At 37.5% G+C, this 14,159-nt stretch overlaps 2 protein-coding genes, 1 long non-coding RNA gene and 2 other non-coding genes across 5 annotated transcripts in view; 4 read left to right on the top strand and 1 right to left on the bottom strand.

Annotated features, from left to right (window-relative positions):
* LOC134804395 (uncharacterized) overlaps nt 1–14,159 on the bottom strand; it is a 201,115-nt gene that overhangs the window by 69,231 nt on the left and 117,725 nt on the right. The gene's annotated exons all lie outside the window — the stretch shown is intronic.
* Nucleotides 1–14,159, top strand: part of LOC134804369 (iron-sulfur cluster transfer protein NUBPL) — a 143,002-nt gene that overhangs the window by 36,133 nt on the left and 92,710 nt on the right. The window lies entirely within an intron of this gene.
* Nucleotides 2,745–13,856, top strand: LOC134804180 (tRNA N(3)-methylcytidine methyltransferase METTL6). The gene is made up of 12 exons (XM_063777109.1): nt 2,745–3,520; nt 3,816–3,970; nt 4,927–4,980; nt 5,917–5,946; nt 6,192–6,241; nt 7,383–7,436; nt 8,472–8,515; nt 8,871–8,901; nt 9,504–9,552; nt 10,100–10,192; nt 10,971–11,011; nt 13,767–13,856. Exons 1-3 carry the CDS (start codon nt 2,862–2,864, stop codon nt 4,929–4,931), a joined length of 819 nt encoding a protein of 272 aa, XP_063633179.1. The 5' UTR covers nt 2,745–2,861; the 3' UTR covers nt 4,932–4,980; nt 5,917–5,946; nt 6,192–6,241; nt 7,383–7,436; nt 8,472–8,515; nt 8,871–8,901; nt 9,504–9,552; nt 10,100–10,192; nt 10,971–11,011; nt 13,767–13,856.
* On the top strand, nt 6,047–6,131 carry LOC134805382 (small nucleolar RNA snR60/Z15/Z230/Z193/J17). Its single transcript, XR_010146277.1, has one exon. It is a non-coding gene; the product is annotated as a small nucleolar RNA snR60/Z15/Z230/Z193/J17 (small nucleolar RNA).
* Nucleotides 7,237–7,323, top strand: LOC134805383 (small nucleolar RNA snR60/Z15/Z230/Z193/J17). Its single transcript, XR_010146278.1, has one exon. It is a non-coding gene; the product is annotated as a small nucleolar RNA snR60/Z15/Z230/Z193/J17 (small nucleolar RNA).

The raw sequence follows: 14,159 nt of genomic DNA, 5'->3' as shown, positions 1-14,159 counted from the left end.
ATCTAGGAACTTCGATTTTCACTGTTATAGCCCGCGGGTCGGCAGAGTTAGCAGACAAACGTTTGCTATTTTTAAAATTCCTAAAACTGAAGATTTCTATTACTGCTTTTGAGCCCTAAAAGGTTTATAATGTATATTAATATACCGAAATATACATTATAGCAAGGCATCTTACGATATATAGTTGGTCAAACCAAATTTGTCAGTAAATAACAAAAAACTATACCTTTTCTTTTGGGTGCTAGTACTAGTGTAAGACAAAGATAGTATGATTCTGTCTATGTTTGAAATGAGACAGTCCTTTGTCAAGTAAGTCTAGATCAGTCCAGATTTGGTCCAGATGTAGAGCATAATTATTTTCCATCGTATTTTTAGGGAAACTTACGAACGTGTCTTGCTATTTCATTCAGTCTCGGTACAAAAAGTACTGACATTCACTGAACTAGCATGACAAATGTGAACGTTTCCGAGAAAATCCGATGAAAAACAATTATTCACTACATCTGTACGTCTGTGATCAAAGAATATAATACTCACTAGGAGAAGACGGTAACTCCATACAAAAAAATGTCCCCAACCGTTTATACTAGTGGCGCCCTCGTTGTGTACCAATGGAACTAAAGTTTACAACCGGTTTAGCCTGGCGGGTATTGGTAGGTAGTAATTCTGTTGATAAACATTTGTTATCTTCATATCACGAAATATATGAAAGATGTGGTATTATCAATTGATTTAAATAAAATGCATATTTATGTTCATAACGTTGTATTATTTATTTAAAAAATGTTTTACATATAGAAATATACACTGAAAATTAAACCCTGACAACTTAATAAAAAAAATAGACATTAATAAAGCGCATTCACAAAGTTTTCAGTATAATACAAATAACTTTAGGAATGCCTACCTATTACACTTTACTACACACTTTACACTAGATACACTTTACACACGGCATTTTACACAGATTTCCAACTTGTATTCATACATTTCTTCACGGTTAATTAATACGCTTTCCAGATGCGTTATGACGCGGTTCCTTCTAAACCCACTAAATCTGTGAATTTCACTCAAATATGTATCTTCAACAGCCGTTGCTCCGCATTTAGCACATTTTATATGTGCATTGCTGTAATCCATGTAGGTACAGACTTCCAGAGTCTTAAGTGGTAGTACCGCTACGTTGTATTTATTATTTAAAGATTTAATAAATACTATTTTCGTTATGAACTTTAACCGCAGCAGTTGGACAGTCATTGACAAATATATTTTTTTATTATGGTGGGTAGACGTACCTACAGCCCCCTCCAGACTATGCGTGTGAATCGCGGGCGAAGCCGCGAACGCAAGTGTGGAGTCGATTTTCGTAGACAGCGAAATCGACTCCACACTCGCGTTCGCGGCTTCGCCCGCGATTCACGCGCATAGTCTGGAGGGGGCTTACCGTCCATATATTTTATGAACATTGATAAAGACAGTTGGAAGCAAATATTCATTATAAAACTTAATCGCGTGTAATTAAGTTTTAAGTGTTTTAAGTCCCGTTTTATTGACCGAAGCGTAGCGAAGGTCTACGTTTTGACTCGGGCATTTTGCTTTTGTATGTCCGGATGTTCTCCTCTACGGGTCGCAATTCTTAACCGATTCTCGTGAAATTTTGTAACCGAATTCTATGATTCGATATTTTTTTTTTGTAGAGCCGGTTTTTGGATTTTTTTTTAAATGGAAAAGTTGTGACAGCTCGCGCTTAAACAAATAGTCGTATCGGTATCATAAGAGTGTATTCTTTTTGAGACATGTTTACAGATTAAATGGCCAAAAATTAAAAAAAAAACATTTCTCTGGTTTTGGAGGTACATATTAAGATATTTTAGTTTGTATGTCCGGATGTTCTCCTCTACAAGTCGCAATTATTAACCGATTCTCGTGAAATTTTGTAACCGAATTCTATGATTCGATATTTTTTTTTTGTAGAGCCGGTTTTTAGATTTTTTTTAAATGGAAAAGTTGTGACAGCTCGCGCTTAAACAAATAGTCGTATCGGTATCATAAGAGTGCATTCTTTTTGAGACATGTTTACAGATTAAATGGCCAAAAATTCAGAAATTTTATTTCACTGGTTTTGGAGGTATTAAGATATTTAGTTTTTACTTGAGAATGAGTAGCTAAATTTCGTCACCTGAAGTAAGAACCATCATAGAGTATTTAGCAAACGTTTGCTTGTATTGTTTGCACAGAAGGCCTGGGTTCGATCCCCAGTAATGATATGCTGGGATATAACTTTTTGTATTTTTTTTTTCACTTTTCGTATTGTTTTTTTTTTACTAAATTTTCATCGTGCCCAATAAGATATGCTCGCGAGGTCGACAGCTCACAGAGCCACTAGTGATTAATAATGTATAAAATTCGTGAAAATTTAAATCAGTTGGGAGCAATGTTGCTGTAGAAAAATGTTTTTATTTTTATTACTGGCAACTATTTCTAGGGGGCCAAAGCACACATAGAAGCTTTAGGCGCATACATGCGCAATTATTTGGGGACATAACTTTCTTAGGAAGTGAACAGGCCTTGTCAGTGATGCGCTTTATAATCGAGTCAACAATCGATTCACATTCTTTTTGTTAGGTTGCCTGACTGGCTGTCTGTCAGTGTTTGAGCTAGTTGAGCTGTCAGTGTCAATTCATTCTTTCTTCTTGCGTCGCGGTAAGCATCGGTCGCCCTCAATAAAGTGAGTGTAAGTTATTTGAATATTATAGTGTTTTAACTTAGATTTATTTGAAATAGAACCGTCAACGTAAAGTTTAGCAGCGTTTTAATCAATCGCTGAATCTTTTGTGAGAAAAGACTGAATAAAACGCGAGATGGAAACCGATGAAAAAGACGTGATTGGTCACCGCTTGAAGGAGCTTACCGACGAAGAGAAACAGCGTTTAGAGGCGCAAAACTCCCGCTTAATACCCGAGGCGAAGGCTCAAAAGCTCGAACGCGACGCCAAGCGTCACTGGGACATTTTTTACAAGCGAAACGAGACCAAGTTCTTCCGCGACCGCCATTGGACCACGCGCGAATTCCAGGAACTTATTAACTTCGATCCAGACCAGAAAATCACATTCTTAGAGCTCGGGTGCGGCGTCGGCAACATGCTGTTCCCTTTAGTGGAAGAAGGGTTCGATAATTTCTATTTCTACGCGTGCGACTTTTCTCCGCGTGCTGTTGAGTTCGTAAAGAATAATAACCTCTATGATCCTAGCAAGATGACTGCTTTTTGCGCTGACTTGACTACTGACGAGTTGTTCGAGAATGTTCCGGAAGGCAGCGTGGACATAGCTAGCCTTATTTTCGTCCTGTCTGCCATCCAGCCGGCGTGCTGGGAGATAGTAGCTAAGAACGTATTGAGAGTGCTTCGCCCGGGCGGGATTTTGCTGTTTAGAGACTACGGTCGGTACGATATGGCTCAGTTGAGGTTCAAACCTGGCCACAAGATTGCTGAGAATTTCTACATGCGCCAAGATGGGACTAGGTAATAATAATATTATCATATAAGTGTTAACTTGAGATTTTTTTTTTCTATAAGTGTTAGCTTTACATCCAATTTTTTTTTCTATAAGTGTTAGCTTTACATCCAATTTTTTAAGTAATTTTCACAATGATTTTTTTTGAAGATTAGATCTTGATAAAAAATGATTAATAAAGCCTTTAGTGCCAATTTGGCTATATTGCAGGCACCATACGATACGACATGTGACCCTTAACTGACAGTTACCAAAAATATTAAAAATTTGTTTTCTCTTTCTTAAACATACTCTTAATTTCAGGAGCTACTATTTCACCGAAGAAGAACTGGCATCTCTGTTCACCAGTGCGGGCTTCGAGGTCCTCACCAACAGCTATGTGCAGCGGAGAACCGTCAACTTCAAGGAAGGTGTGGACGTGCCGAGGATCTTTGTGCAGGGGAAATTTAGAAAGAAGGGTATGTCGCACATGCCGCTTAATACTGAATGTTGGCTCATGAAGTGAGTTGACCATACTTGTATGGGATGCACTCCACCATCCTCAAACTAAAAAGCTGCTAATTCTTTGGAATTAATTGACATTTTAGTTTGACAATGCTATTCTAGTCCCACAAGCATGGTCAACTCTTATTAGGTTAAATGGATCATAATTCTTTGCTGTCTTGTTTCTCACCAGTCAGTAAACTGAGATTTGTGTATAAAATTATATATCAAATAGAGAAAAATGTGCAATGCCTCTTTGGCTCATACTAAATGCCATTGCCATATTTTGGAGATAGAAACAAGACAATGAAAGCAAACTTTGACACATCTTTTACTTTTGTTACATTGGCCTATTTTATTGTAGATAGTGGTTATGTGTTATCCATGTTAGTAAAAGTAGTTTCTGTATTTAGATATGCTATTTTTGCTATTTTTTTAAAGTAGTTTATTTTTTTGGCTGTTTTGAGTGGGAATTGATAATGCTTTCATTTAATTTTTTATAATAGCATTTGAAAAACATGATAGTTTTGTGACATTTCTGGATTACCTAATAGTCTTTTCATAAGTTTGTATGGTTTGTCAAGTCTGTTGTATTACATAATATGACTTACCAATACTTTAAAAACACATTCAGGTAAACCTTATTCAAGCTCCTGAGTTTAGAAAGTAGAGTACTGTGTTAATATATCAATAACCCATCTAAACGGTTATTTCGACCCCATGCAAACAGTAATAGTATTAAAGTTGCTTGCAACATACATTCAGAAATACATACATATAAACTGGCCTATTTCCTTTTTTTATGATGAAAAATGCTAACCATTGATGTACCTGATTTTTGCATGTATATTAGCTCTATCTGAATAAATATGGACTGTAGAGGAATATCATGTCTATCTGGACAGCTTTTAACGCAAAATGCTTGTTTCAGATTGAGAGTTGCCGAGAAGATGTGTGACTGAACAGGAAGAATTATATTCAATGGGTATGTAGTACTTCTTTTTGCACATTTGCTATATTTATTTTGGGGACATTATGTCTTTGCTTGTGGTATTTCTTTGGTGACGCGGATAGCTTAGTTAGATGCTGTTGCCTTTTGGACGCCACGCCTATCGTGTGCGGCGTGTCATTATGTAGCTTATCGGAATGCACGAAGGTTGATAATCGCTGACCATGCTGACATTGCACAAACTTGGCAGTACGACTACTGGGCTGTAGCCGCGCGCGTGGCTTTGGCGGTCAAAGCGTTATTAGTTTGATCAGCTTGTTAGTAATTATTGTAGTAAATTCTGTAGGAATTCATATTGTATTAAAAGAAGTACAATTTTTATATGTATAAAAGTTTACATAACTGGCGTGCTGTATATCTCGTAGTTTAGAACTAAGTTTGGATAGATATATTATATTATTGTAGCATTTTACAACCCCTCGGGCGGCAAAGTTATATGTTAGATTTTTGCGGCGTGTGACCCGCAGCCGCGAGGCAGCAAGTTTTTAAAATGGCGGCCGCCGCATGCGCGTTTGTCGGAGAGCGTCCATTTCGAGACATCTTGCCGCGCGATGGATTTACTTATTTATTTATTATTTATTGCATCATGAGCATGGAACAAACAATCCCAGTCATGATGACAGCGCAGTGCAGCTGAGACCCTCGGGCGCCTCACAAAAATGTTTACTCAGATTAGTTCACTCCGGTATGACTGCCATGTTCCAGTATAAAGTATGACAAGGCTGAGTGAATGAATGACTTGAATGAATGAGTTGCAAAAGCTTAGGGCCATTCTTGTGAGGTCTGATGCACAAATTGCTCTAAAGCAGACTGAACTGGTTGTTTTTTTTGTGGTTGTTTGCAAAACAAGATATGCAATAGCATATCTTGTTTTGTTGAAGTGATTGTAATTTTTTAATTTACTTTTTACAGGTACACTACCACGAGGCTGAGTGAGGCATGGTGAGTAATTGCTGTTTATTTTTCTGTAATTTCTTACAATATGCGAAACATTTCGTCAAAAAATAAAAGTCGGTTGTAAATGTTAAATATTGAATTAAAACCCGTTTAAATGATGACTTCATAGTTCAGCTGAATGTTTTGATGTACACTATGCTTATGTCTTTCGCTCCTATCTGATAATCGTATCTACATAAAACGGAGCTATATTTGAGTGTGCGTTTTATTTACATACATTTTCCTTGCAGAAACATGAGAAAGAATACCAGCCAAAGGAGACACTGAGCAGTTTCGATCGGTAATTATATTTTTTATTATACATAAGTTAACTATTAATTATTGTACAAAAAAGATTGGCTACCGTCAGCGACGGAATATACAGGTTGACCTTAGCTATTGGACAAACCCTGAAATCCCACGTAGGGTTACTTCTCAGAAATGCTCTAATGGTAATGTTTTTTTAATTAGAACCAAAGATAAAATAATAAATTATCAAACAAAACTTATTTCCAATAATCGACAACAAAAAGAAACATACTGTATTTATCTTTGGCAGTGCTTTAGACAATTTGTTTGAAAATGTGCGGCAATGATGACATTTGTCAAAAGTCAGAATCTTATTAATGTCATAAATAAAAAAGATAATCAAAACGGTCGAAGAAGGTTTCATACTATTTATTACCTCAGGAGCTACTAACACATACAGGTTGCTCAAAGTAAACAAATCGTAATTTGTTAATTTCTTCGTAACCACTACACCGATTGTTATGATACTTTGTATACTGGGTCAAAATACCCTAATGCATATGTACATTTCGGCTTTGTCCAATGGCTAGGGACACCCATGACGCACGCAGCTTTGAATATTACCGAATACACGATTTTCCACTACATATTAAAAAAAGTTTTGTTTTGCTAGAATAATATTCCGTCAAATATCTTGCGCGGGATATAATATTTGATTTTATCTAACTGCGCACTGTACAGTCAGCAGCAGATGTTGCTAAGCGGGCCAGGTGTTCAAAATGATCTTGACGCGACGTTATTGTTAAGAGAATAAGAGCGTGTCAAGGTAATTTTGAACACCTCGCCCGCTTAGCAACTTGTGCTGCTGACTGTACAGTTGAGTCGCTCGCGGCACAATACACGTCAGGCCCACTTGCACCATCCCACCAACCCGGGGTTAAGCAGTTAAACTGTTATCCCAGTGTCTGGTAACTCCAGGCTTAACCGGTTAACCCCGCGTTACTGGGATGGTGCAAGTGGCACTTAGAATTCTCTATTTATTCCAGTTCATTGCCTATTATGATGATTTCATAGTTCATCTGATCATTTTGATGTACACACTTTATTGTCTTTCGCTCCTATCTGATGTATACAATGATCATTTAAATATTAGTTATTTAGTTGTCATGTTTCTGAGGAATATTTTCTTACAGATACCAGCTCTATACTCGCCGCTGAGCCCCGAGATTGTGTCAAGATAACAATAGGTTTGTGATCTTTAGTATTATATTTTTTTATCCTTTGAACGCTACGCTTACCGTGTGCGTGTGCGTCATGAACCTTGTCGGAATAGACTTAAGCCGCGAGACCCCCCCCCCCCCCCCACCTGTCCATGAACACCGACTTCCCTAGACTCGAGTCTATCGCCTCGCGGCGTCGTCTGCTCCCATTTTACAGTTTGGGTCTTTAAAGTAGATGGTCGTGTCTAGAATTACGAACTCTGGTTTTTAAGTAGTTTACTAGTTTTGCTTTTAAATATCGTGACTATGAAAAAAACTCATCTTCTATCAATCAAAAGAAAAATGTGGTAACTATGTATGGGATGCATACAGAGTTTTGAGTAGGAGTGCAAGATACGAGATTTTTCAAAGTAGTTACGATATGTATCTAGGTAATTACGCAAGCGTTAGTAAAGACAAACATGTAAAGGTACTCAGAATGTAAGTGTTGTTTTTAAAATAAGATCTGTACAGATGTAGTGCATAAATTGTTTTCCATCGTACAGTCACGCTCCGTGATTGTTATGCTATTTAGGGTTCTAGCTAAATTGGACATTCCATAGCGTAAGTATGGAACAACCCATTTAGCTAGGACCTTAAATGGCGTAACAATCGCGGAGTTTGATGGTACTTTCTCGGAAACGTTCGTATTTGTCATGCTACTTCAGTCAACCTCAGCGCTTTTTGTACCGAGACAGACTGAAATAGCAAGACACGTTCGTACGTTTCCGTGAAAATACGATGGAAAACAATTATGCACTATAGTTCGTTTATTTTAGCATTAGACAGAACTTGAAAGAAGGTAAGCGATCTTGACATGTCTTTTAATTGAAAAACACTTTTTAAAAATCAATAACTATTACTTATGAAAGCAGAAGAATCAGAATTATCATTATGATGATTTTTGATAGGGACATCTGATTATGATGCTGTTAACATAACTATCCCTACTGATTGGTTTTTTATTTATGAATAATTGTTATTTCGTTTTTGAAGATGCTTTATTCATGTTTTTGGTTGCAGGGGGCAATAGCTTGAAGAGCGCTACTTGCAGATATTTCCTTTTGGTAAGTTTAAAGACACCTTATAAATGAAAAAATCATTTCGTATTATAGTTGACAAAATATAAAGTGAGCAGAATTTTCGAACAAGTTCGTACAACATCGGCTCACTTTATATTTCGTCAAGTTTATAAATAAACTTTTGTAGAAAAGAGTGGTGTCATAATAAAAAGTCCATTGTATTTCGTATAAACTTAATATTATTCTTGACTTGATTTTTTATAACATAATGATGATTCTAGATAGGGACATCTGATTATAATGCTGTTAACATAACTATCTCAACTGAATTGCATAAAAATTAAATTGTAACCTTTTTTGTAATGTAAATTATAGTAAGCCAAACCTTTTTTTTTCACAGATTACTGGTATGACTGAAATGTGCGCAATTGGTAAGTAGTTATTTAACTATGTACTAGTTATTTTAGTTTTAATTTGGTTCAGTGCTTTTAAGCTTTGGAGCGCTAATATTTAGCGTTGCTACACTTTTCTTGTTAGCACACAAAATTGTCCAAGCTTATTTTCTTTCCGCCGCCATTTCGTGTTGGCCTGGCCGCCATCTTGTCAAGTTGTAAGTCGACCCTAAGACAACCATGAGGGTTCGAAACACTCGAAACCGTAATAAAATCATGGTAAAAAGCAATTTTAGTTGAAAATTCTTTTCGTAGTCTTGATTTTTGTTCCCAAAAAATGTGACTTAGTGGATCCGTACCTGAAAAACATACAATTCACACGCGATTTTTTTATTTATTTGATACTTTGAAGAGCCAAAAGCGTGACAAGAGTGGTCAGAAAGAAGACAACTAAAAGAATTTTGATCCGAATACAGCGGCTATGTGCATGATGACTTGACCTTCAGGTCTCCCTCAACAGAGCGAACCCAAAACTACACTGTTGACCACCCTTACGTCTGATTTACATTAATATTGTATTGATATGAAGTATTGAGTTAGTTTGCATACTTTATATTAACATACCTTTTCTTTGTTTAAAGGTATTGATCAGCAGGCGGGACAATTAACTTTACTGCTTGAACACTGGAGGTAAAAACTATTTTTTTTAAATATATTTCCTTGAATAATAGAAACGCATTTAATGTCTGATCTCCCTGCGGCAGAGCTTTATGCGAGGTAAATTTCGCCAAAATCAGTTCAGTAGACACCTTGACAGACAGTATCTCGCACTCGCCAATCCGGACGCTCAGTAATCCGGCAATTAGCAACGGCTGTATTACACAGCGACTGCATTTGATATGTAAAATTCATTGTCTGTATAAAGCGTTTATTACCTCCTATACAAATCTAATAATCAGGCGGTTCCAGCAATCCGGCTTAGGGGGAAAATTTCAGATGCACTAATTACCGAGCTCCTATATTTTTTTCTAGTTATATACATTATATTTTTAAATTGTATAGGCCTACTTGTATATAGGATTTGTTTTTAATGATGATCTCGACCTTCAGGTCTCCCTCAACAGAGCGAACCCATAACACCATGTTGACCACACTCACGTCTGATTCCATTCAACCTGTACCACATTATATAGTTTGCGCATAAACCTTTAGTAAAAACATATTCTTTTTCCAACAGGTACTGCCAATAAAGAGAGTATCTATCTATCTACTGAGAGAGAGCAGCGGCGTCATGCATGAAACATAAAATGGCGGAACGCCTTCGTACAAGGTACATAGTAGATTAAAAAATATCTACAACTTACACTAACAAACTAAATTAAGGACGCTGACCACGAAGAATTTTGTACATTGACCCGCCTGTTCCTATCTCTATCGCACGCGCGTAATTACCTATATTTAGCGTCTAACCTCTTATTCATAAAACTTTACGGGCCTAGTTAAATTGTTTTATCCCTTTCTTACAAATACGTAAGTCAAAATGACAGATAAGGACAAACGATTATTAGCTAATTGAGGTTTGTAGCGCGTTTATGAATAAGGACGTAAGTATATAAGTTTATAGCGCCAACACCAAAGTCGCAATTTGCGAGCATCTTTCTCTTTTACTCATATTAAGGTGTAATTAGAGTGACAGAGAAAGATGTCCGCAATTTGCGAATTTCGAGAGGCCACCTGCTTGGCTACTTCTGGGTCTTCTAACTAATGAAAGTAATTAATCTATAGTCTTATTGTTTTCGGGGGCTCTTGCGGATACACTTCGACCCATAGGGATCTTTTGTGCAAAATGAATCTATAGTAATACAGATCGCTTCACAAGAGCTGGCACGAATGGAATGAATGGGTGAATGAAAACGAGAGTTACGTTTATTCCATTCGTGCCAGCTTCCGTGAATCAACCTGTGTATGATGACCCGACCTTCAGGTCTCCCTCAACAGAGAGAACCCATTAAACCCTGTTGATAACCCTACACGTCTGATCACAACTAAAATGATCAACCGTTACTTTAACCGGAGTATTGTGTTGAAAGTATTTTTCGTTTTCGTAGGTATAATGGCCTTGGTGATGAAGAATTCGTAATTTGATGAGGTTAGTACTTTTATAACTGTAATTATTACTAACACATTTGTAACGTATTATTGGGTCAAAATCAATTTTCTCTCATTTTTGGCGCCTTTGTTATAATATCATTTGCGTCTACTCTACTAACAATATAATTAAAATATGTAGTACAATTTAATATCTTGCAATTATGTTAATTTAAATTATAAGTCCATTCTTTGAGGACAGAAAACCAAACAACGAAAATGATTTTGATCTATTAATTACGTCACAGACTCTTAACTAATACTTTAATTTAACCAATCGAGAAGTGATTAATATCACAATATCAATGTTCTTTTAATTAAAATCATAATTGATAATATGAAATATTGGTAGTAAAAGTAATAAAGTAACTATCATAAAATTAATATTCTCTGTTGGTTGAAATTAAATGGCTCTTATCAGCGATGTTATCATATCTGCCACGTGACCGTATCATTATATTGCTCTACCGCTAAAGTCGGGCAGTTGGTGAGATGATAATGATTTTGCGGCTGAAGGTTTCGGCGAGTAAGTCCTTCCAGGTGATCCTGATAAATTACCTTGCCTTCCGAACATTAGTTCAAATTCATCTTTTGGCCCGTGGCTAATTGTACATCGGGGGACCTTATGCATTTTGTAATAACGTCCACCGATGTGCAGTTAGGCCTTTTGCCGTTTGTACAAAACAAAATTGTCTTTGTGGCCCTCATAAAAAAAGGTTGAGTATGGCTGTTCTATCTAAACTGATCACCATCTGTCAAGAGTTTAATGGTAAGGCTGTAATTTTACGTATTCATAAGTACTGCACATGCCTGCGGAAGGTTTACAAAATTACCGAATTTGCCAGTTGAATGAGCTTACTAATTTTTATGGCGTATATGGAATATCCCATTCTTGAATATCTTGAGAATTTTTTTTGAAAACTATCCGCAAGTCATACAGCTATACCGTCGCCATCAGATATCGCAGCGGCCAAGGTGCACATAGATATCTGAACACGCTTCTATTGTTAAGGCGCTAGAGTGGGTGTTCAGATATTTTTGAGGACCACGGCCGCTCCGAAATACCTGATTGCGACTGTACATCTATTCATAACTGCTTTTGATACTGGGCGAGCTTGTCAGAGACATTGGGCACGGTGGAGGCGATCTAACTGCTTATCATTAAACCGATACTAACCACATTTCATACGCTTACTAACTATAACAAGGGTTATGTTACGAAGTATAGGGTTCATGGCATTGGCATCACTTGAGGAGTGTCTTTTCAAAAGGGCTTATTTTTCTATGAAAACCATAAAAAAGTAAAACCCTTTCAAAAGACTCCTCATTTATACAAAGTAATTAAGTTAGCTATATGCGCTTTTACGCCGGAACGCGTAACCGCGGCACACGATACGATATTCTGTTAGGTGAACGTTATATACTACACAACTTGCTTGCCAGTAGGTACTTGGCTTTATGGCAAAGTTTGAGTCCAAACATCCATTTCGCCTGATCAGATTTTTTGGTTTTTATGGAACAATCAAATTATTTTTGTTTTTAGAAATTGGACCAGAAGTGCTGAGTAGTGTCGGTCTGCATAATATCTATGAAAACAATTAGGCCTACATAAAGTTTAATTTGGGGTCAGTTATGGTGGTCCCTGCCGAGTTCAGTCTTTTGGATATGTGGCACAAGTTGGCGGCAGCACCAATCGGTCCAGTCCATAAATCAAACGTGTGTGTGGACTGTAACGCGAGGAAAATTGCATTGGAGTGGTGGCGTTCCACTATACAAGATTACGCGCGGACCAAAGCAACGCATCCGCGATTACATTCGCAGAGCGTTCGACAGATGTGGATGTAATTCCCCCCCCCAGTTATCCGAAACTAATTTCAATACGCTCAATTTGTTCCCCTCGCCCCTCAACCGCCACCAACGCCCGTCTGACAAGGTCACCCAGTGTCTCCGGACGCTGTCTGACCTTTGGGAGTACGGTCTTCCTGGCCGCACCCCCTGTACACAGACGGATAGTAACGTGGTCAAAACTGCCGCACCAGCGCACGTGGCTGGTGCGGTTATATGAACGCACGACATGGAAAACTAGAATTTAGAGATGAAAAGGTTACGGTGCGTCCAGGTTCATATTTAACAAACTGATAGTTGTTACCTGATTATAATTTCTTGGACATGTTTGGTTCGATAAGCAGATTGTACATAGCAATGCACGGTGAATTGACATGCGTGGTCAAACAGAGGCCAGAGGACCTACCGCGAAAACCATAATCAACTGTAACTTTCCATGGCTCGAATATGCAAGAGCGATAGAGAGGTAGGTATCGAAATTTCAATTTACGTTTTTGCGGTAGGGGCAGAGTGATCAGTACGGTTACCATCAGTTTGTCACTGACATAAACGCCGTCGAGAACGTAATTTACTTTCTATATATCTCGCTCGCACTCGCATATTAGTGCAAACGGGATGTATAGAAAGTAAATTACGTTCTCGACGGCGTTTATGTCAGTGACAAACTGATGGTAACCGTACTGGTGTAACTAGTGCCGCTAGCGAAAGGATCTCGTGAATTTCGTAATGCGACGGTGTATAGTGCGAACACTATTCGCGGATGACAGGTTAGCCAGTTTTGGACGCACCGCACCCTTAAATTCTTTCAATTCATAGCCTTGTACTAACTGCATTTATTTCATATCTTATCTGTTTCGTTTATCGAAAAATTTGAATAGGTTTATTATTAAACGAACATTTTTTATTTACAGGTACGGAACTCCACTGGACATCGGAACCGAATAATATAATAAAATTACATTAGTATATTTGCCATGGTCGCATAATAAAGTGAACGTACCAAATTTTATTGTTTAATTCTCCACTGACCCTCACATGCTGAAATCTGGACATCTCTCAAATGCCATTATAAATAACATGGCCATACGCTCCTTTCTAAAATCCTAACGCAGTACGTAAAGAGAAGAGAAAATATGTAGTAAAATTGAAAGGTCGATCGGGACCTAGAAATGTATAGGTTGGATACAATTTGTGGCTGATTTGAAGCGCTCATTCTGGGTGGAATAAATAATTCCAATTATTTGGAATTTAAAAATTCCAATGTGGGCCAAAATACTAATATAAATTTCCGCTGAGTTACAAAA

Source organism: Cydia splendana, chromosome Z (assembly GCF_910591565.1).
Source record: "Cydia splendana chromosome Z, ilCydSple1.2, whole genome shotgun sequence".
Taxonomy (NCBI): Eukaryota; Metazoa; Arthropoda; class Insecta; order Lepidoptera; family Tortricidae; genus Cydia; species Cydia splendana.
The sequence above is the reverse complement of the archived record's forward strand: the minus strand, read 5'-3'. Positions and strand labels throughout refer to the sequence as shown.

Bases quoted from the DNA above. Each gene is read 5' to 3' on its own strand.
- LOC134804180 (XM_063777109.1), top strand. From the start codon at position 2,862: ATGGAAACCGATGAAAAAGACGTGATTGGTCACCGCTTGAAGGAGCTT. The intron at 3,521-3,815 runs GTAATAATAATA...TCTTAATTTCAG, and splicing joins ATGCGCCAAGATGGGACTAG to GAGCTACTATTTCACCGAAG.